Raw genomic sequence first — 21,782 nt, 5'->3', positions numbered from 1 at the left:
ATTATAATATGTTTTGGTGGAAAGGCAATGTGAGGTGCTACTGGCCTTCTCGTTCGATGGGTATTTGGAGGGAGGCTGGAGTAAGGGAAGCAAGGAGAGGGATTCCAATTTCCACGCATCCATTGTACTAATGTGCAGCCTACTAAAGCATTGTTAGACAGGATTCATAAACTAGTGCAGAGTAAACACAATTCACAACATGAATACAAACTCTACAATGCTATATTGAAATCCTGAATGCTCCAAACAGCTCCCACTAACGTCAAGGGATAATTAAAGCTGCAAGCAGCATTTAGCAAGATTCAGCATGGAGCTTCTAAAAGCCAGATAGCACATTTTTGTCAATAGGACACATATCCAACTCATAGTTGAATACGATATGTCATGCATGGTTTTTCCTTTTTACTAGCATCTCCATGTGGACAAATGGAAACCTCATTCATGTATAAACTAAACTCACAACCCTGACTTCATGGATCCCATTGGCAGACATGTTTGTAATGAGGAGATATATCTATATACCAATTTTCAGTACTCTAGCTCACATGTGGTGGGCGTGGTGAGCTTGCAAATAGTGCAACTTTGGAGGATTGTAACTGCGCCACCATGAGGCCAATTTGCATGGCATTGGATCAGAAGTTCTGGGGCTGTACTATAATGCAAATGTTGGCCCTTTTGCGCCCCTTAATCCCACAGGAATCTGCAAAAAAATAAAAATAAGCAAACAAATAATAATAACGCTACCAAAAACAACAGGGTTGTACCAGTGAACTGCTGAAACCCTAATAATAATAATGAACCGGAACAAACACCACTTAACTGCTGAAACCCTAACTATAACAATGGATAGCTTTTTCGCTCAAAAAACCAAAACGCGTTAACAGCTACAAAAAATGAACGGCATTAGTATTTAATTTTAATCACAAGCGTTAATGTGTTAATTTTGACAGTCCTAAAAAAACACTTAAAAAAATTATGAGGACATGATATCGGTGTAGTGTCCTTAAATGTACATACAGGCCTGATTAAAAAGAATAACCATGACAGAGATAAGTTAAAACCCCAAGAGCCTCAAGAGACAGATGCGCTACGCCAGTAATCAGTATGCAACTATGCAGTATAATACAACACCATTGGGATTTCAACAGTAGTGTGACGTGATTACATTGTTTACATTTGTTTTCATTACGAATTATGAAAATGTATGCAAGCAGAACTTTAAGGAACTCCGGGACCGTCTACTAAATGACTTTTATTTTGAAGATTAAACCGAAACTCCTGGACTGTTGCTAATCCTTATTGCGGCTAACCTCACATAGGTCTAAGCAACTGACTGCAAGGAAGGAACTCGAACGACATCAAAGGACTTTGAATACTTATTATTATTACAACATATTGGGCTCTGATCTCCCAACAATTTATAATTCCTAAGGTTTAAATATATTTTCTATTGTTATAGGCATATTTTGCCTAATTTACAAAACGGTAACTGTTTGACCTGCGTTAAATATGCCTTCAGAGAAGACATTCAAACAAAGGAGGACATTTGGTATGTACTGTAGCCTGTCAACACAGCAAGTTTGAATATTGAAGTTGTTTGGTAGATTTGTTTATTTTATTTCTGTTAATTGTTCAAATATATCCCAAACAGTCAGACATTCGGCTGTTAACAGATGGTTTCCCAGTTTCCATTTTTGAATAGTTATAAATTCGACCACAGGCAAAAATGGTCTATATACAAAATAGTCGAATACAAATTTGAGCTATACCTCAGTAATCTATAAAATGTAACATAGTATAATAGGCCTACAGTTGTCATTTTACAGCGACAAATTTGTGATGATGGTTGCTGTATATACGCTAATAAAAACGTTCTATCCTCTACGTCTGGATGTTATGCAATCCGAATAGACGAAAGCAAATTCTGGTGTTGTTGTGATTAGCTGGTAAACCTTAGGGACCTACAACGTAGTTATCCGTCAAATGTAAACGAATTGCAGTAAACGGTAGGGTTAATTACATAACCTTGCTCTGAGCATTAAACAAAAATAACAACAAAATTAAAACAAATAAACCTTAACGCTCCTCTCGAAATGCAGTAAATTAAGCTGCAGGATTGGGGGATGGGACGGATTGCGGAGGTGAAAGGAGGGCCTATTTAGGCAAAGGGAAAATAAAAGTCTGTGACGTCTGTAACTTTATCATTGTGTCATTTAGATCTAACGTATATACATTGATTCTCGTATTAATGTCCCCTTTCGTCAATAGGCCTTGTCTTTTATCCGATAGGCAGTTTTTCGTCCGAGATAAGATGCCTTGTTTACTTGTTATCCGTTTGAAGATTAAAGACGTTTTAAATACACCATTTCCTGGATGAGTCGGCAGGCTTCGTCCGACGCTTGCATGCCTCTTGAGTAAGAAGGTGGACTATTTTTGGCATTGAAAGATTTCTGCCTCAGTAATTAATACAAATGCCGCTGTGTACGAATTAGGCCTGACTACACGCTATCATAACACATTTATTCACATAATTTCAGACCAAACGTCCTGAACGTTTTCAAGTTTGTCTTCGCCTAATTAAAAAGTTTATCTGGGCATGAGTAATGAATGCGATCATGTTGCAGTAACATGTTGCCTGGTCGTTGACACTGCAGTAACCTTAACTTCCATTTCTAGAAGAATGGTATTTATTATTTGGTGATTATTATGATTGCTTCTTATTATTGTAGCTATAATGGTAAACTTAAAACGAAAATCCAGAGTGTTACAATCCCAATTAGGCCTTTGTTAAATGTGTGTATTGGGTATGGAAACAAAATAGGCTTATTGTAAACAAGCGTTGTAGGCTTACTTTACTTCCCTTCTGGTATATAGTTACATCGAAACAACATATTGCTACACTGGCTGGTAGTTTAAATTTGGAACATAAGTCTTCAGTATGACCTTTCTTATTCTATTTTCTGAAGGTTAATTTAACTATCAGACCTGTTTTTCTTTTGTATTTCTGAATATAAATTCCTTAATATGAATGTTTTTGTGGAGCAATTGGGATCAGCCAGTTCATCCTATCAGGCTTTTGTGTTGTTTTGTTTCTTCTGTCGGGTCATTCAGTCCAAAGTGACCCAGGGTTTGTGTAAACCAAGGTGCCCAAGGCTGTGACCGTTGTTTTGGCCCTGTTTCAAATGGCCACCTAGTTTCCAAACCAGCAGGATGAGATTTGTGTAAATATTGTTAACTTGCTCTTAGTTTTTGGTCTTAATTAGTGCATTTTCTATAACCACAGGGGTTTGAGATAGTAGCGAACTATGTATTTACCTTTGCGATACTCTTGTGAGAGGGTACAAGTTGGATGAGATATAGCATTGATAAATTCAGCATGGTTTGCCATCTCACTGGTTATCTTTTCCTTGTGTCCACAGAGCAAAGGGTAGACGATGTGAGACTGATTCGAGAGCAACACCCCAACAAGATCCCGGTCAGTATGACATCTTTTACCACAACCTTATTAGAGTATGATATACATGGGGTAGAGAATATTCCTGAACACAGGCCCACAATTTCCTCACCCTACACAGCCTAGAGAGTCCTGCTGCTTTAATACAACTTTATTCCAATTGTCTACACCTTTCTCACACTGCATATTCTGACCTTAAATTGAACTAAATAATGAATGTTGAAGCCAGGTGTTTGTTTAAAGTGGAAATTGAAGGAAATTATTGGTTCTACCGACTCGCCATGTTCTGATTTAATTTACTCACAATTCCACCACATTTGCACCTGACAAAGCAAACCTGTCAGGAAAAACATCTCTTTACCTTTCTTCTGAAATGTAAAAACATTCTCCTTGCTCTGTAATTGACCAATGTATAAGAGCTTTGTTTAACATGCTAAGGGTGTTGTAAATTACAATTACAATTGTTTTGGTATATTTTGTATTAGGAGACAAATGTGAAAGCAGTCATATGGCAGCAAACAGAAGCAATTCAAAGTAGCAGCTTTCCGACTATCCACATTTCCAACACTGAAATGTACTATTATGTAGAATACAAAGTTCATGGCCTTTTAATTTTAAGGGGTGAAACTTGGATTCCATAGCCAAATGGGTATTTGTGAGTATGTAATGATAACGCAGCTCATTATACAGTTTTTCAGCACTATCCAATATTTATATAACAAATGATATACCCCGCTATTAATTTCTCGGTTTCGTGTTTCTATCACGCTAAATATAGCCACTGTGAGTATCGACAGGCTGTAGCTAGGAACCGGAACCAGTTAACAGAGATACCTAACCGCCACCTGTTTCACCTTCAGTTGTTATATACTGCATTTTGTGACATTAATTTTAGGCAAATTGCATTCGTTTGTTTGATTACCTTAATTTCCTTTGTTTCTAAACACAGTCATAGCTCTGTCATTGTTGCTAAGGTTATAAAAGTTGAACATATTTAATATTAGAAATAAAACTAAAATATGGCAAAACAATGTAAGCAAATGGAGTTAACCAAGCAGTTTGGAACCTTCCACCTTAGCTTACCCCAGTACTTGACCCCTAAGGGCAGACCATGTGCTCAACTCAGTGTCACGTCTGAAGCCTCTAGAACGTTCCCACACATCATTTTATTTTATTCATCACGGTTATCAAACACACTCTCAAGACAGGCTACTCCTAAAAATACAGCAGGTTGGTCAAACTGATTCTGCCCCTCCCTCACTTATTGAGTGTCTTTCAGGGTAGCATTAGGCTAGATTTTTTCCCAATAAGGCAATTGAAATGTTTAATAAATTACATTTTTATCGTAAAGTGTGACTGTTTTCGTAATGCGTTTTTTTCCATATTACATTTTATTTGTTTTTTAATTGGCTCTGAAATAGGGCCGAGCTGTAAAAGAGACCTAGGCCTTGGACTGACATTTTTAAACAAACAAGGGCAACAGTTCACTTTGAAGGAGCAAAACCACAGAATGAAACAATTCTCCTTCGGCTCATTATTTAGACAAGATTGTGAAACACTTATGATAACGTCCATCTCCTATACTTGTGGGGTGTCTAGACCACAGCAGTATAGTCCAGTAACACTAACAATTGCCATCTATAGCAGTCAATGGTTTCCTATGTCACATTATGGTAGTCCTCCCCAAACTGCTCACTTCTGCTGGATTGGATGGGTGCTAACTAGCTGACAACGACCCTGTAGAACTCAGCTACCAGGGGCCCTGAGGTAGAGAGCGCGTCCTCCTCCTCACTAAGAACGGTTCCGCAGCATGCATACACAGAAATATATTTTTTAAATGCATAAATACAATCAAATTGACAGTCCAAATGGGATTCCGTGCATACATATGTCAGTTCAAGTAGTTACGTGGAAAATAAAAAAATCTGTTTAACATGGGGATACAATATTAGATAGTACTAATTCAGTACCACAGATCAGTATCACTGTTCACAATGTACATGGGACAGTGTAGACTGAATGTGTGTGTGTACGGTGAGTGTGAATCAGAAGTCAAGAGGGGGTGGAACTGTCTCTCTGTGTATTGCTCTGGTTTCAGAACTAAAGCAGACCACTTAACAGTTTGAATATCTAGCCTTCCATCTGCTGCCCGTCTCCTCCCTGATGTAGTCCTGACGACCCAAACACAATCTTTAATTTCATTTAGTCTAGCTAAAACTAACCACGGCCCTAAACCTTAAAGTGATAATTTACCTAACACTAGCTCCCAAACATGATCCCTATTTCCATACCATCATTATTAGCCCAAACTTAAGTCCAACATATTGTATCAACCAAATGTCCTCACTTCCCCAAAATGTCCTCAATGGTATTTTGACTACGCCCATGCAAAGGTAAAGCTTCCAATGCAGCACATTACAATTTCCTTTGTCTCTACAGAGGTCATAAAGTGCTTGGTAATGCACCCGCCCACTTTGGCTAAAGCTATCACTTTGTCTTGTTAATTTGACTCCTGGTATGGGGTCGTGTGAGGACAATGAGCTCCATGATACATGTTTCCCTGTTTCCTTTCAGGTAATCATTGAGAGATACAAGGGAGAGAAGCAGCTGCCCATCCTGGATAAAACCAAGTTCCTGGTTCCTGACCATGTCAACATGAGCGAGCTGATTAAAATCATCAGGTCCTCTTTCAGGATGTTACATTCTTACCTATTAAATGTGTATTTTGTGATTTATGACCACTGGTTGTAAGAGGCGCTGTTGAGCCAAAACAGGGCCAGACAATTTTGATCGTCGTGAAATGGAATTAAATGAATCAATGAAACCTGGAATTTCATGGCTAACTGAGGTATGATAGTTATCCTACTTATAGATTATGTACATATAAACAACATTGAGCCAAAATGAGAGGTTCATAAAAAAGTTTGTTATTAGCAGAAGGCCCCAACTGCATCTTTAACTTCTCTGTATCTGCTTACATCAATGTGTCACCCATTTAATGACCAAACCAAATTAACTTAGTTATAAATAATCTCACTAAAGCGTGGATGTAATGCAGTAAATTCTGTTAATATGTGACGATCTGATGTGTTAAACTCTCTTGTGTTGGTTTGCCCACTAGGAGGCGACTCCAGCTGAATTCCAACCAAGCCTTCTTCCTGCTGGTGAACGGCCACAGCATGGTCTCCGTGTCGGCAGCCATCGCTGAGGTGTATGAGCGCGAGAAGGATGACGACGGCTTCCTCTACATGGTGTATGCCTCGCAGGAGACTTTTGGAACTATTGTCCGCCAGTAACCACTCTCCACACCATGCCAGCCCTCGGACAATGATTCCCTAAATACAGGCCCTTCCTTCAACCCTTGCTTTTTCACAACCCTAGCCAAGACAATAGGAAACCAGACAGACCTCTTCTTCCCTACGCTTAAGGGCCCTTTATAGATATTAAAAGTCATGTCCTGCGCCTCCTCATACTCTGGCCCTATCTATTACTGAACGCCTCTCCCCATACCTCCAACCAAGTGTTTAGGAAAAGGGATTAAGTAGTTATGTTTGGGTTGTTCACTGTATACGGTGGATTAGTATAGCAGAGATGATTGTCTGTTCGGTTTGAGTTGCCACGCACAAGACTCAAACACTTCACAGCTTAAATGTCTGCTTTAGTCCATCATGGTTGAGTTTGGTTACAGAAATCCCCAGCTTTTCACTGGCATCAGTTGAGTTTCGCTAAACTTGAATGAGCTTGGTCTTTTGGATGAAGCTTCAATCACAAAAGCTGCTGAGGGATTTGGTAACAGTTTAGTTGAAGCATTGAATCCAATATGACTGACATGGACATATTACTGCCACAATAACATGTGTTTTATCATGCGGTAAAGTCTCCAATAAAGGGTGACTCAGGCCAACCGCTGTGACAAAATTACTGTTTCTACTTCCTCTTAGTATTTCCTTTTGCAAGCTGGATGAATATTCTAGGCAAACTATAGGCTTTACTGTACAGTATTCACACACGTTTACAAGGCAACATTTTTAATGCGTTCAGTTTGGCTATTAATCTCTCCGTGTGGCTGTTAAGCAAATTTATAAGGCTTCAGAGATCATTTTACATTGCTCCATACTGAAATTAATTTGTTTTTATTTCCCTGCCTGTCTCTACCTAAACGATATATGACCGACTCCTTGTTAAAAAAAAATGCTATGCTAAAGAAAACCCGCTATGATGATTGTAAAAAGAAATATGCCTCAGTGTGTACAGATATTGGAAACATAAAAGGAATAAATCAACTAACCTTGAACACTATGATAGGTGAGAGTATGATGATCACATGTGTGAAAGGGTCATTGATGTGGGATAATGTTGATGTCAGAAGTAGGATGTGGGGTTGGTGGCTGGTGTGGACTGGGCCAGCATTATGGCTGGGTCAGTCCACCAACCAACTATTCGTCACTTCCCCTCCTGGATCCACACCTGCCCTGGGGCTCTGGATAGAGCAGATCCTGGGGTGATTTCACGCTTTTGTTTAATAGAGGGATATTTACGCCTTTATAATGTGTGCTGTTGTACTCTCCCCTCTTGCTGTCCTCTCAACTGTTAAAAGGTTACGATGCCTTTTTGTCTCCACATTTTTGACAATTAATCATTCTTTTGTTTGTATTTAATGTGATAAAATTTCCTTGTACAAATGTTCATATGCGATATGTGTATGTAATAAATAAGAATAATGCTATGATCAGTTCTACTGAGGGTTTAATACCATAGAGGAACGGAGCCGTTTTATCAGCCCAGTGATCCTCTGCATTCTCCACTGTTTGCAGCTCTCTTTCTTCATATTCACAGCAATATTACACAACATTTTATTGTATTTATGTTGGTATTTTATGAATAAATCATTTAAAGAAAATGTTGAAGTTAATGTGTATTTTCCACATACTATCCTGCCTCAGCCTACAGATAACTCAACACAAAATGTAAAATTTTTTTTAATGGATTTTGACTTTGATCCAGTATACAAAGCAAATAATTTGTAAAGCACTACACCATATGATACAAAACACCTTACAGAAACAATACAAATGTTCAACCTTCAAGTTAAAATCAGTTTTAAAATAATACCAATCTGTTTAAAAACAAATGTTCTTTAAAATGCATAAAACATTTACTTGAGATCAAGTAACATGCATATCTATTGAAAAAAAACTATGACAGTCAGCTAACACCTGTTCAGATGCAGGATTGCAAAGGCATCCAGAACATATGAAGAACTGCACAGGTATGAGTTTGGGTGATCAAATATTTTTAATGATTTACAGTGGCTTTGGAAAGTATTCAGACTTCAGTCTTTACGTTTAGTTGTGTTAAAGACTGAATTTATTTTAAAGATTGCCATCAGTCTACACTTAAATCCCCCTAATGACAAAGTGAAAACACATTTTTAGAAAGAACCCAATGGCACCTCCAACAGAGATTCTGAGTTTCTCTGCAGAGATAGGATAACCTGCCAAAAAGAAAATAATCTCTGCCGCAATCAATCAGGTCTTTATGGTAGTGTCTAGACGAAATCCACTCCTGAGTGAAGGCTATGACTTGCCGCTGGAAGGACTCGTCTGATGAGATCAAATTCTAACTGTAAGGCCTGATTTAAAGCACAATATCTGGAGAAAACCAGGTACTGATCATTATCTGGCTAATGCCATCCCTACCGTGAAGCATGGTGGTAGGAGCATCATGCTATGGGGCTCCTTCTTAGTGGTAGAGACTGGGAGACTGGTCAGGATTAAGGGACGGGTGAACCGAGCAAAATACAGAGGAGAATACCTGATCCAGAGAGCATAGGACCTATGACTCCACATCCATCTTTCAGTACGCTAATGACCTGAAGCACACAGCCAATAAAACGCTGGAGTGGCGTTAGAACAAGTCTGTGAATTTCCTTGAGAGGCCCAGCCAGACTTGAACCCCACTAAGCATCACTGGGGAACAATGAGAAACTGCCCAAATCCAGGTGTGAAAAGCTGGTAGAGGCATAAACAAGCTGTGATCGCTGCCAAATGCGCTTCTTAAAAGTACTGTATAAAGGGTCTGGACACTTATCTACATAAGATATTACGTTTTTTATTTTTGCAAACATAAAAACTTTTTTTCATTTTGTCATTATAGAATATTTTGTGTACATTGTTGGCAAAAAATAAAAGGTAATCAATTATAAAAGTCTATTACAATAAAATATGGAGAAAGTGACAAGTCTTTCCAAAGGCACTGCAAAATTCTAAATCAAATTAAAGGTTTGAACTAAATATTTGCAGCATGAACCAAAATAGTATTCATTAGGCAAATGCCTACTAATTACATTTTCTTTAAGATAGAGGGTTGGCATGAGTGTTTGACAAAAAGTATGGCAAAGCAATTCCAGAATCAAAAAATTTTCTTTTATAAATGATTGTACAATGCAGGGTTGTTAAGGCCTCCAGGATGCACAGTTGAGTGCTCAAATATGATTTCTAAAGGTCTATATGTTACATTTGAATGATGTCACGAAGATCAGACATCCAACTGATAGTTTACAGTTGTAACATCAATTTGTGCATTCGTTAGGCAATATTTTACAGAATGGAGTAAAAAGAAATGCACCACCAGAGAACTACAGTGGATATAACAATTCTACACACAGGTTCTTGTGATGTAAAAGAATGAGACAATGTTTTTCAATTGAATTATTCACATTATAGGTCACATTAAAAGTGAAAAAAGTTCTGACATGATTTATCTTTGTCTCATTTACATCACAAAAACCTGGCATTTTCACAGGGGTGCGTATACTTTTTATATCCACTGTAGATCTGCTCTGTTACTGTGGTCCATGCTAAGTCTGCTGGTGGCATACTGTTACAGTCATTTAGCAATTACTCCCATGGGGATAGGATAAAGAATGTGGGTAAAAGATTTGGCCACCAAGCCTTGACACAATACTAAATATGACATTCCCTGCAACATGCAATACTATACAGTACAATCCTGGATTTTCTGCATGAATCCTTGATCTTCATCCACCTGACTGGGACGGCTGAAAAACGGTTTCCTGTTGCAATCAATGGGTTGCTGATTTTGTCAAAGTTCTAATTACCAATTCAAACCAATGGCAGATGTTCATTCGTACAAAAATATAAGTCTCAATGAAATGCCCCTTGTACCAGGTTAAGGACACTCCAGTGCAACGCAATAAACATATAATAAGTTGTCCATCTTTGAGGACCACATGTCACACTCACATCCAATGGACTGGGACCAGCCAGTCTCAGAAAAGTGCTTTCACATGCCACACAGACACAAGGACACATTTACTGACATTCACTATCAAAATCAGTCTAGAAAAAGTTCCTCTCACACCATCTCCACTACACTCGTCCCATTGCCTTACCATCAGCATTGTGTCGATCTGATGTTCCACCTGCCATACCAGGAATCAGCCAAACTTCCAAAAACCCTCTCTCACAAACGCACGTGTCAACCAAACCTGTGAATCTTGAGCCTGGATGCTACCATTAGACTCAACACAACACAGTGTTGGCTGACGGCTTAAGTGTGGTAGGGCCATTTTATATCACCCTATCATTACATTAAATCAAACTTCAAACATTAAAAACGTAAATAATATTACACATAACATTTTTTAAATGACATTTTGAGCAGGGATTATAAAAATTTGACTTCTCCAGCTTCTAAACTTGTAAATGGTTAGTTTGGAAGTATTTCTAAGAAGTTCAATACACACATTAACAGCACATCTTAAAACAAAAAATGCTGGCACCGTTTCTTACACTTTTTCATCATTATTCCTGCACTGTAATTGGTAATGTACCCACAGTGAATGATGTGTAAGGTGAAGAACTTATTTGGTTCTCTGTTCTGCCTTTGTGTTGTCTGGCAACACAAAGAGGCGTGTACTTTCTGGTTTTCACAGAACTGCTCTGTCCCAGAAGGATATGGCAGTCAGTATATCAATGTGCATTATTTGGCAGTTATCGTAGTATACCATCTTTACATTCACACTTCCTCATCCACTCAGGTACATACCGGTCATCTCCAGAGTGACTTCAAAGGCCATCTTGGCATAGATTTTATGAAAGGTGTAGGTCTTAGGGGGTTGGCCAGAGAACTAAGCAAGGCTGTGGTGAGTTCAAGGAGTAACAGACAATAGTTTTAACTGCAGGTTTTGTACAGCAAAATAATTTTCTCTTAAAAAAAGTATGCCCTTTAACTCAGGGTTTAGACCTCACCATCTATTGTCTTTGCATCGATCAAAAATCGACTGTTGCAGATGGATTGGGGCAAATGGCATCTTCCAAACGGACTGATTGCTTTGACTTCCTCTGTTGAGTGTCCTCCGGCCACCATTCATTAAAGCTGTGACTGGTGTTCAAAACGTAACCAAAAATCATGTGGAGCACAAGACGCTGACTTGCACTGGGCGTCACAGGAGTTCCTTGCTCTTAGTCCCCTGAGTCTTGGCTGTCTGATTTAGGAGCATACTTCAGCCTAAATGTGCCTGAAAAACAAAAACACCAATGGTGGTTAACACATTGAGTTCCCCAGGATGTCGAATAGCATATAACATATTCTTCCAGTATTTCTATGAGATTTCTACATCGTACCTTGCTGAGCAGCGTCCATAGGCGGCTGCTTGCATTCTTGAGCCCGGTGGCCGGCCACTCCGCAGTTGTAGCACGACAGGCTCCCGGGCTTCCTGTGCACTCCGTCTCCCAACAGCCCATGAGGCTGGTACACATTGGTCCCAGCCCCCAGGAAGCCCTGCATGGGGGGCAGGACAAGTCCCTGCTGCCCTGGAGTGTCGTGGCTGAGAGACACGCTGCTGTTATAGGGGGGCGGTGCCACCAGAGGATAGGGGAAAGGGGAGGCGGTACTGCTCCCCGCCAACAGGGGACTGAGGTGAAGCAGGGGCCCCAGGGTGAATACTGACGTCCCAGACAAGGGGTGCTGGAAGTACCCTGCGTAGCTTGCCGGCAGGGCCCCGTAGGATCCACAGTTCCCGCTGCAACCACAGGAGCTGCAGACGCAGGCGGAGGAGATCTGGGCGGAGCCAGATGAGTTGGAGGCGGAGCCAGAGGCGATGGGGGCGGAGCCGGATGAGCTGGGGGCAGGGCCTGTGGCTGCAGAGTAGCAGCTGGTCTCTGTTGAGCTGGGACTAGAGCTCGCTCGGACCGCTCCACTGCTGTTCAAGCAGTAGGTCTGGCCTGGTACTGCTGCCATGGGAACACTGCTGGCAGTTCCCATGGGAATGCCGCTCCCAGAAGGAAAGGCGGACTTGGATGAGGGCGACAGGGAAGACGAGGAGGAGGGGTAGGGGTAGTGTACAGCACGAGGCCGGGAGGGGGACACCTGCAGGTGGAGAGGTGGGTGCGAGACATGGTGGAGGGTGTTGGAGGTGCTGGTGAGGGCGGTGCTCGTCTCCACCATCAGAACCGGCGGGGAGCGTAGCAGCGTGACCCCAGCTGTCCCCCGGTGCCCCACAGAGTCCTGGAGGAGGGAAGGGGACCCCACACTGTCCACACTGAGGCCTGGGAACATGTTCTCCAGCCGCAGCCCAACAGACACGCCTGAACCCAGGGGCCTGGACCGCTCATCAGGACAGAGGGGGGGTGGCCGGGGCTTACGGGCGGGACTCAGGATGCGTCCTGTAGAAAGGAGGGGGAGGGAGGGCGGAAGGACACTCATGTGGGAAAGGCAGGAAGTGGGATCGTTCTGTACGGGCAGAACCTGAGCAGTGGGCCGGCTAGGCCCTGTTGTAACAGCGGTGTTCAGGAGAACGCACGCCCGGTCCTTCTCCCCTGGATCTAGTCCTGACACAGACTCCATTCCTGGATGCAAAAGACAGGAGGACACACAACTGACTGTTATATATGGGACGCATCTACAGTTGTGCATAAAGGTTGCATACCCTGGCAGAAATTGTGACATTTTTGTACTGATTTAGAAAATATGACTGATCATGCAAAAAACATTTTATTTATTTAAGGATAGTGATCATATGAAGCCATTTATTATCTCATAGTTGTTTGGCTCCTTTTTAAATCATAATGATAACAGAAATCACCCAAATGGCCCTGATCAAAAGTTTACATACCCTTGAATGTTTGGCCTTGTTACAGACACACAAGGTGACACACAGGTGAAAATGGCAAATAAAGGGGCATTTCCCAAACCTGTGGCTTTTTAAATTGAAATAGTCAATGAGTTTGTCAGCTCTCACACGGATGCACTGAGCAGGCTAGATACTGAGCCATGGGGAGCAGAAAAGAACTGTCAAAAGACCTGCGTAACAAGGTAATGGAACTTTATAAAGATGGAAAAGGATATAAAAACATATCCCAAGCCTAGCAAATGCCAGTCTGTATGGTTCAATCAGTTATTAAGAAGTGGAAAATTCTGGGATCTCTTGATACCAAGCCAAGGTCAGGTAAACCAAGAAAGATTTCAGCCAAAACTGCCAGAAGAATTGTTCAGGATACAAAGAAAAACCCACAGGTAACCTCAGGAGAAATACAGGCTGCTCTGGAAAAAGACGGTGTGGTTGTTTCAAGTTGCACAATACGACGATGCTTGAACAAAAAGGAGCTGCATGGTTGAGTTGCCAGAAAGAAGCTTTTACTGTGCCAGTGCCACCAAAAAGCCTGGTTACAATATGCCCAACAACACCTTGAAACGCCTCATAGTTCTGGGATACTGTAATTAGGAGTGACAAGACCAAAATGGAGCTTTATGGTCATAACCATAAGCGCTATATTTGGAGGGGTCAACAAGGCCTATTGTGAACAGAATACCATCCCCATTGTGAAGCATGGTGATGGCTCAATTATGTTTTGGGGGTGTGTGAGCTCTAAAGGCACAGGGAATCTGGTGAAAATGTATGGCAAGATGAATGCAGCAAGTTGTCAGAAAATACTGGTAGACAATTTGCAGTCTTCGGCACGAAAGGGGCACATGGGACGCTCTTGTGCTTAGGCTCATTGTCGTGCTGGAAAGTACAAGGCCATGTTTAGCCTTGACAGAAAAAGGTGAAGGTTCTGCAGTGGCCATCACAGTCACCTGACATTAATATCATCGAGCCACTCTGGGGAGATCTCAAACATGTGGTTCATGCAAGACGACAAAAGACTTTGCATGACCTGGAGGCATTTTGCCAAGACGAATGGGCAGCTATACCACCTGCAAGAATTCGGGGCCTCATAGACAACTATTACAAAAGACTTCAGGCTGTCATTGATGCTAAAGGAGGCAATACACAGTATTAAGAACTAAGGGTATACAGACTTTTGAACAGGGGTCAGTTCATTATTTATTTTGTTGTCATGTTTTGTTTTATGATTGTGCCATTCTGTTATGACCTACAGTTGAATGTGAATCCCATAAGAAATAAGACATGTGTTTTGCCTGATCACTCATGTTTTCTTTACAAATGGTACATATATAACCAATTCTCTAAGGGAATGCAAACTTTTGAGCACAACTGTATACACTTAAAGGCCAATTCGGTCAGCATGATTACTGATGAAGAAGGTGGACTCACTTCTGTGTGGCTCCTTGGTCCTGTCAAAAGCCCCTTCCCGGGAAACAGACAGAGAGTGAGGGGTCATGGGGCTGGATGGGGCGCTGGAATACCCCGAGGAGAAGCTGCTGTCCCGGGGTAAAGGGGGAACGCTCGTCTCTACCTCCACACGCAGCTCTAAACGAATACATCGAACAGGGTGCAGTTTGTTGTAGGGTTAAGAAGGCTGCCCGTTACCCACACAGCAACATATTACAGGACGGCTGTTTGAGTTACCTGCATCCCAGCTGTTTAAATGACTCTGGGAGTTCCGTACCTGTGTTGCAGCTGGAGTGGGCGTGGGCCACCGGGCCTATGTGGCTGGACGGGGAAACCCTGGCGATGCCACTGCAGGACACGGGGAACTGGGACAGCATGAACCTCTTCTCCATCTTCTCCCTGCTAAAAGGTCAGTCATCACAGGGGCGGGTCTGTTACCTCCACAAAGAGCTGTGCTGCGGAGACATTGCAATACCCCTACTGACACCTAGAGGGAGCTGTAATCTCCCTGCCAGTGTTAATTGAACACAGGGCAGCCTAATTTTCACCAACAAATGACTGACAAGTTGAGTGACAAATAGTCACATTAACACACCTGCAAAGAAGGCTAAATAGTTATTTTTCTCCAGGACTTGCGAGGAGAAAAAACTGAGTAACACACTTTTGAGTCGGTAGTCTTTTGAATCCATTTGACGGGGGTGACACAGATGATAAAACATACACAGGTAAAACGGTGTCGATTTGGCTGCGTCACCAGGTGGATTATAACCCTGAATTGATTGATCCTGAATAAAGTTGCAGTAGCTCACTGTTAGTCAGGCAGATGGAAAATAACCAGAGGAACTTTCCACTGGCCCAAACGCACACGTCTCACCTGGCTAACTCCAATGGAAACTTGTAGCTATTAGCTGTGGAAACAGGCTTAGTTTCAGTGCTGAATCCCACTCCTACGCTACATCAGGTGACTGGGCTTTTCAGGGGGTTTATTCCTTTCATCTCAAGGCACGACTTATCTGGACTAACCTATCTGCCCCAGTGGGATGCTAGTTAACCATTGACAACCAAATAGACATTATTGCTGTGTGTTCGCTCGCACAGAAACACTGTCGTTGGTCTCCTGTTAATCTTCAAACCAATATACCATGACCAGACATACACTGTACAGTATGACTACCAAAATAATAAGATGAACAAACGTTAGCTGTCAATAGAGAGATGCTAGGTTCTGTACGTGACCCTGCTTCTGTAGATGGACACCAACTCTAGGCTATGATTTTGGCCCTTTCTTTCTGTCCTTCTTTGCTTCTTTCTGTTTTCCGTCTTTTTATTTTTTATCTGTCTATTTGTCTGGGCATGTCACTGTTTTACGCAGGTGAAAGAAGGGTCAGGGTTCAAGGTTCAGACTCACTTCTGCAGTTCCAGCTGCGTCTTTAGCTTTTTCTTGGCTCCCTGGGTGAGGTCATACTTGTTGAGATCTTCCTCTGTAAGTCCAAGGAACTGTGGAAAAAGAGAGTCAATTGAAAGAGCCCAGCTTGGGGCCGATGGTGAGAATGAGACCGATTTTGGAAGACAGCAGCTATTGTTCAATCGATTCCATCACAGGGCTTTCTAATAACAGTGCACTTTTAACCCATTCCCAAATCAATGCAAGCCACTTTTCCATTCATTCTGACAATGCCATAAGGGTCTAGGAATCCCAGTCATCCTAAACCGTCCTCAGAGCCCACCTACCTCTTCCATGGTCAGCTGCTTAAACACTGGATAGTACTTGTGCAGGCGAAGCTTCCTCAACCAGTCCAGAATGCCGTTTTGTTCCGGGCTGCTCTGCTGTGGAGGGCCGGGGTTCTGGAGGTGACCGGGAAGGGGGGAGGAGTTTTCGCCCCCTACTACACCGACCCCACCAGGGGGAAGGATGGGCACCGTGCCCTGGGGGGGTAAGGGGGGCAGCTGGGTCGGAGAGCGAGGCTGAATGGAGTTGTGAACACTCATGACTGGCTGGACACTAGCCACGCCGCACACAGCCCTGGGAGATCAAGAGAAACGCAGGGGAACACAGAGCGTTCATGACAGGGAAAGAGGACAGGGAATGGGGGGGGGGGAGCAAGTCAGTTAATAGGTTCATTATGCAGTTTGTGAATGTGGATGGCAGCAGGCCTTTCTATCTAGCAGACTGGGAGACGGTGTTGAGTGTTAGAGGGCAGAGCCCCACCTGTTGGCTCCTCGGTACTGAAGCAGGCACCCAAGACCTGTAGCACGGAAACAAACAGATCAGTCATTCACATACCATACTGCATATAAATAAGCATGCTATGAATGGCTATACACTGCATGCAAAACTAATTTCACAATCTCTTATCTCTTGACTTCTTGAACCCTTCACAAGTTGCAACATGCTAGGAGTAAAATATCGGCACAGCTGAGTAGCCACTGGGTCTGCGCTACCACATTACAGCACAGCAAGAGACGTTTTTATTTCACCGCATCCCAGGGGTGTCTTAATCGCTGCCAAGGGGTGAAAGGCTAGCCACTTCAGACACACAGTCAGGTCTCCCACTCAGACCCAGAAATACCCTCCAGGGTGAGGTCACCCCTCGCCAGGCCCACCAACACAAACATGCCAGACAAAATTCCCACACAGGACTAAAATAGAAACACCCCTGACTCCAACATACGTCGGAATGAGCACTGAGTAGGGTTAGGACAGAAGCCTTACTTGCAGAGGGGGGGGGGGAGAGTGTGGTGGCGATGGGGGCAGTGTTGAAAAATAGTCTGGCTTGGTAGTGTTTGAGAATGTGGGATGGAAGTGTTGTCAGACACCTGCACAGGGAAAGGGTTCAGGAGTGAACATATGAGAAATGTTACATTCTATTTGCTTCTGCTGATTTAATCCCTACTTAGATTTTTCTTTATTCAGAGCCTGTAATACCAGCTAAGAACTATGTAAAACAAACATTACAACAAGGTTTGTTTATTTATTACAGTAACTACTTGGTTATTACTCTTCAGTTACCACACAATAAGTATCTATATGAAGTGAATCCCGTAAATATTGAGACATTAAGAATAGTTTTCAGTCTTTAGCTCTATACACCAAAAGTTTGGATTCGAAATCAAACAATTACTATGAGGTTAAATAATAATAGATTTTCAGCCACTATAATCCGCAGAAGATAACAGAGCAGAACAACACAAGCAAGTTGCCAACCATTAGCTAGCCTCAACTATAGGATGGCAATGTTGTTGCTCGCAAAATTTTTTTAAATAATAATAATAATATGTAAAATACCCTGCATAGCTTTGGAAAAAGTACTGTGGACTGATGAGACAAAGTTTGTACCACAATGATGGCCAAATTAATGATGACAGCCACACAATTCTCAAGTGTAACAAAACATCTTGTCTGCTAAAGCAGCGGTTCCCAAACCTCTCCTTGAGGACCGGCAGATGTTGAATCAGGCGTGCTACTGTAGCTCTTGGAAAGTTAAAAAACATGGAATGGCTGATGGTTCCCGGAGGAGAGGTTTGAGAACCTCTGTGTTGGTCTCGCGAGGCCACACCTCCAATCTTATCTGGCCTCAATCTAGTCCTTCTTTAATAAGCTACCCTGGTGCTAAAGCACAAAAAAATTCCTCCAATCTAATCTGGCCCATGTCATCAAAACTCGCATTCTGACATGGAATTTCATGGCTAACAGAGATTGTTATTGCATGCAAAGGTATTGTGGCACCCTTGACGAGGCACACCTGCCCCCAATCAGGCCTTGTCAGGGGGACAATAAAAGGTCCTCCAGGAAAGCATCTCCAGGCAGCGATGGAAGGAGAGAACAGTGGGAAGCCATACCCCACCCAGTGTGGGTGCTTATGCTTATTTATTGTGTCTTTAAAACGGAGTGCTTTATAAGGACATTATAAAAGCTTAGAATCTTTACTTTAACCTCATAGTACGACTTCAACTTTAGGAGTATGGAGCCAAAGTAAAAATCTTCACATAAATGCAGAGGGCACATTATAACCATATAGAGTATGCACATACAATATTATAATAATACTTTCAGCAGCAACCATCCGGTTGTTACGGGAACACGTTCAGTGGTTCTACCTTGGTCAGTGACACAATAATGATGGATCTTACCTGGGGTCCAGCTCAGGGGTCTGATCAAAGCCAGAGGACTGAGGCAGGAACTTCTCTAGACTTTCATCAGGGAAAAGCCGGGAGACCTTACAGATAAAACAAGATAAGCCTTAACACCTTGACAAACATTAGTACACAGCAGACAGAAAATGGGGACAGTGGACATGATGACAGGCTTAGGTCAAGTCCTAACCTGGAAATAGTAGCTGCAAGTTGGCAGTACAGTCAATAGGAGACACTGTACTCTCATACCTGGGAGAAAAAATCCAGCACTTCCTGGTGAGTCCTGCTCACAGTGGACACTGATGAGTCTGACCATGTGACCTGTCGAATGAGGGAAGAGTAGACAAGCCAATGGGATACAATTACTCCATAACTAACATACAGTAAAAAAAAAAAAAAAGAAATGGGTGTGTTCTTACCTCTAGTATATATTCATGTGGTTTCTCCCCATCATAGGTCACTCCCCTAAGCTCCACCCTCTCTATGTTCACTAAAACAAAAACAAATCACAATATCTTAGGAACAAAGGATGCAAGATGAAAATTAAGTTCAAGTTCCCAGTAGAAAACTGCTGGATGTGTGTTTCATGCGCGAAGTAAAAGATTCCTGAAATATTCCATACTCCATACTGCACAGAACATTCACAAAAATGCATTTTTATTGTATTCTGTGCACAAATAAATTGTCATCCAAGTTAGTATTTCTCCTTTGCCAAGGTAATCCATCAGTCTGACAGGTGTGGCACATCAAGAAACAGCAGTATAATTACACAAATGCACATTTTGCTGGGGACAATAAGAAGCCAGTGTGAAAACGTTTTTTGGGGGGCATGCAATTTGGGAGCTGAACGCAGGAATGTCCAACAGCTGTTGCCAGAGATATGTTGACATTATGGCACAGAGATCACGGTTAAACTTAAATGAACAAATACAAAGTACAGCAGTTAATCGTGAGATACTGATATAAGCACATTGGCAATAACTTAGCTCTTTCGTAAATAACAGTAGTTTATAATGGTGAGTAAAGCCTACGCATATTCATACTGTGAATCCGAATCTGAATTTCTTTAACAGGGACATCAACAGACATTCTGAACGTGCAGGGCTTAATGGTCTTTGTTGCAAAACAGTTCAATTTTAGCAATTAAAACTGTGGGGAACATTTGGGTTGAGAAAAAAAGATTCCGGGCTAATGCCCCAAAACCCGGGTCTGGTGTCGTTCCTGTTGTTTAAGAGACAATAATTTTCCTCACTCAAAACTTTCCTTTTCAACTATTTTGGAAAGGAAAGGAAAAAGGTGCAGTGGTCTCTTAGTTTTTTCAGGAGCTGTGTATGTATGTATGTATGTATGTATGTATGTATGTATGTATGTACGTGTGTATGTATGTATGTATGTATGTATGTATGTATGTATGTATGTATGTATGTATGTACGTACGTACGTGTGTGTATACATACACTCACCTAAAGGATTATTAGGAACACCATAATAATACTGTATGGAGACTTTCGCCTTCAGAACTGCTTTAATTCTATGTGGCATTGATTCAACAAGATGCTGAAAGCATTCTTTAGAAATGTTGGCCCATATTGATAGGATAGCATCTTGCAGTTGATGGAGACTTGTGGGATGCACATCCAGGGCACGAAGCTCCCGTTCCACCACATCCCAAAGATGCTCTATTGGGTTGAGATCTGGTGACTGTGGGGGCCATTTCAGTACAGTGAACTCATTGTCATGTTCAAGAAACCAATTTGAAATGATTCGAGCTTTGTGACAAGGTGCATTATCCTGCTGGAAGTAGCCATCAGAGGATGGGTACATGGTGGTCATAAAGGACATGTCAGATGGACATGGTCAGAAACAATGCTCAGGTAGGCTGTGGCATTTAAACGATGCCCAATTGACACTAAGTGTGCCAAGAAAACATCCCCCACACCATTACACCACTACCACCAGCCTGCACAGTGGTAACAAGGCATGATGGATCTATGTTCTTATTCTGTTTACGCCAAATTCTGACTCTACCATCTGAATGTCTCAACAGAAATCGAGACTCATCAGACCAGGCAACATTCTTCCAGTCTTCAACTGTCCAATTTTGGTGAGCTCGTGCAAATTGTAGCCTCTTTTTCCTATTTGTAGTGAAGGTGGAGTCTTCTCAAGGTTGTGCGTGTTGTGGCTTCACAAATGCTTTGCTGCATACCTTGGTTGTAACGAGTGGTTATTTCAGTCAAAGTTGCTCTTCTATCAGCTTGAATCAGTCGGCCCATTCTCCTCTGACCTCTAGCATCAACAAGGCATTTTCGCCCACAGGACTGCCGCATACTGGATGTTTTTCCCTTTTCACACTATTCTTTGTAAACCCTAGAAATATTTGTGCGTGAAAATCCCAGTAACTGAGCAGATTGTGAAATACTCAGACCGGCCCGTCTGGCACCAACAACCATGCCTTGCTCAAAATTGCTTAAATCACCTTTCTTTCCCATTCTGACATTCAGTTTGGAGTTCAAGAGATTGTCTTGACCAGGACCACACCCCTAAATGCATTGAAGCAACTGCCATGTGATTGGTTGATTAGATAATTGCATTAAT

The 21,782-nt window shown here is 42.1% G+C and overlaps 2 protein-coding genes across 4 annotated transcripts in view; one reads left to right on the top strand and one right to left on the bottom strand.

Moving 5' to 3' along the window:
• Positions 1–1,310: 1,310 nt before the first annotated feature.
• map1lc3b (microtubule-associated protein 1 light chain 3 beta) lies at positions 1,311–8,189 on the top strand. The gene is made up of 4 exons (XM_010884011.4): positions 1,311–1,549; positions 3,420–3,475; positions 6,029–6,135; positions 6,576–8,189. The coding sequence occupies exons 1-4, from the start codon at positions 1,510–1,512 to the stop codon at positions 6,748–6,750; spliced, it is 378 nt and encodes a 125-aa protein (XP_010882313.1). The 5' UTR covers positions 1,311–1,509; the 3' UTR covers positions 6,751–8,189.
• A 271-nt stretch (positions 8,190–8,460) lies between these two features.
• The window catches only part of zcchc14 (zinc finger, CCHC domain containing 14), a 31,568-nt gene continuing 18,246 nt past the window's right edge, over positions 8,461–21,782 (bottom strand). The window contains exons 3-14 of one of the 3 annotated variants that reach the window (XR_002195654.2): positions 19,607–19,677; positions 19,437–19,508; positions 19,185–19,270; positions 17,767–17,870; positions 17,263–17,299; positions 16,785–17,076; positions 16,462–16,550; positions 15,331–15,455; positions 15,036–15,191; positions 12,103–13,326; positions 11,728–11,996; positions 8,461–11,616 (exon numbers count right to left, since the gene is read on the bottom strand). Coding sequence is in view for 2 of the 3 variants with exons in the window: in XM_010884012.4 (XP_010882314.2) it covers positions 11,941–11,996; positions 12,103–13,326; positions 15,036–15,191; positions 15,331–15,455; positions 16,462–16,550; positions 16,785–17,076; positions 17,263–17,299; positions 17,767–17,870; positions 19,185–19,270; positions 19,437–19,508; positions 19,607–19,677 (2,312 nt within the window). In the remaining variant the exon portion in view is untranslated. Of the gene's footprint in view, positions 11,997–12,102; positions 13,327–15,035; positions 15,192–15,330; positions 15,456–16,461; positions 16,551–16,784; positions 17,077–17,262; positions 17,300–17,766; positions 17,871–19,184; positions 19,271–19,436; positions 19,509–19,606; positions 19,678–21,782 lie in introns of all 3 variants that reach the window. The other 2 variants (XM_010884012.4, XM_020040575.2) reach the window with 2 other exon arrangements.

The sequence above is a fragment of the Esox lucius genome, chromosome 19 (assembly GCF_011004845.1).
Source record: "Esox lucius isolate fEsoLuc1 chromosome 19, fEsoLuc1.pri, whole genome shotgun sequence".
Classification (NCBI taxonomy): domain Eukaryota; kingdom Metazoa; phylum Chordata; class Actinopteri; order Esociformes; family Esocidae; genus Esox; species Esox lucius.
This window is presented reverse-complemented; position numbering and strand designations above follow the sequence as displayed.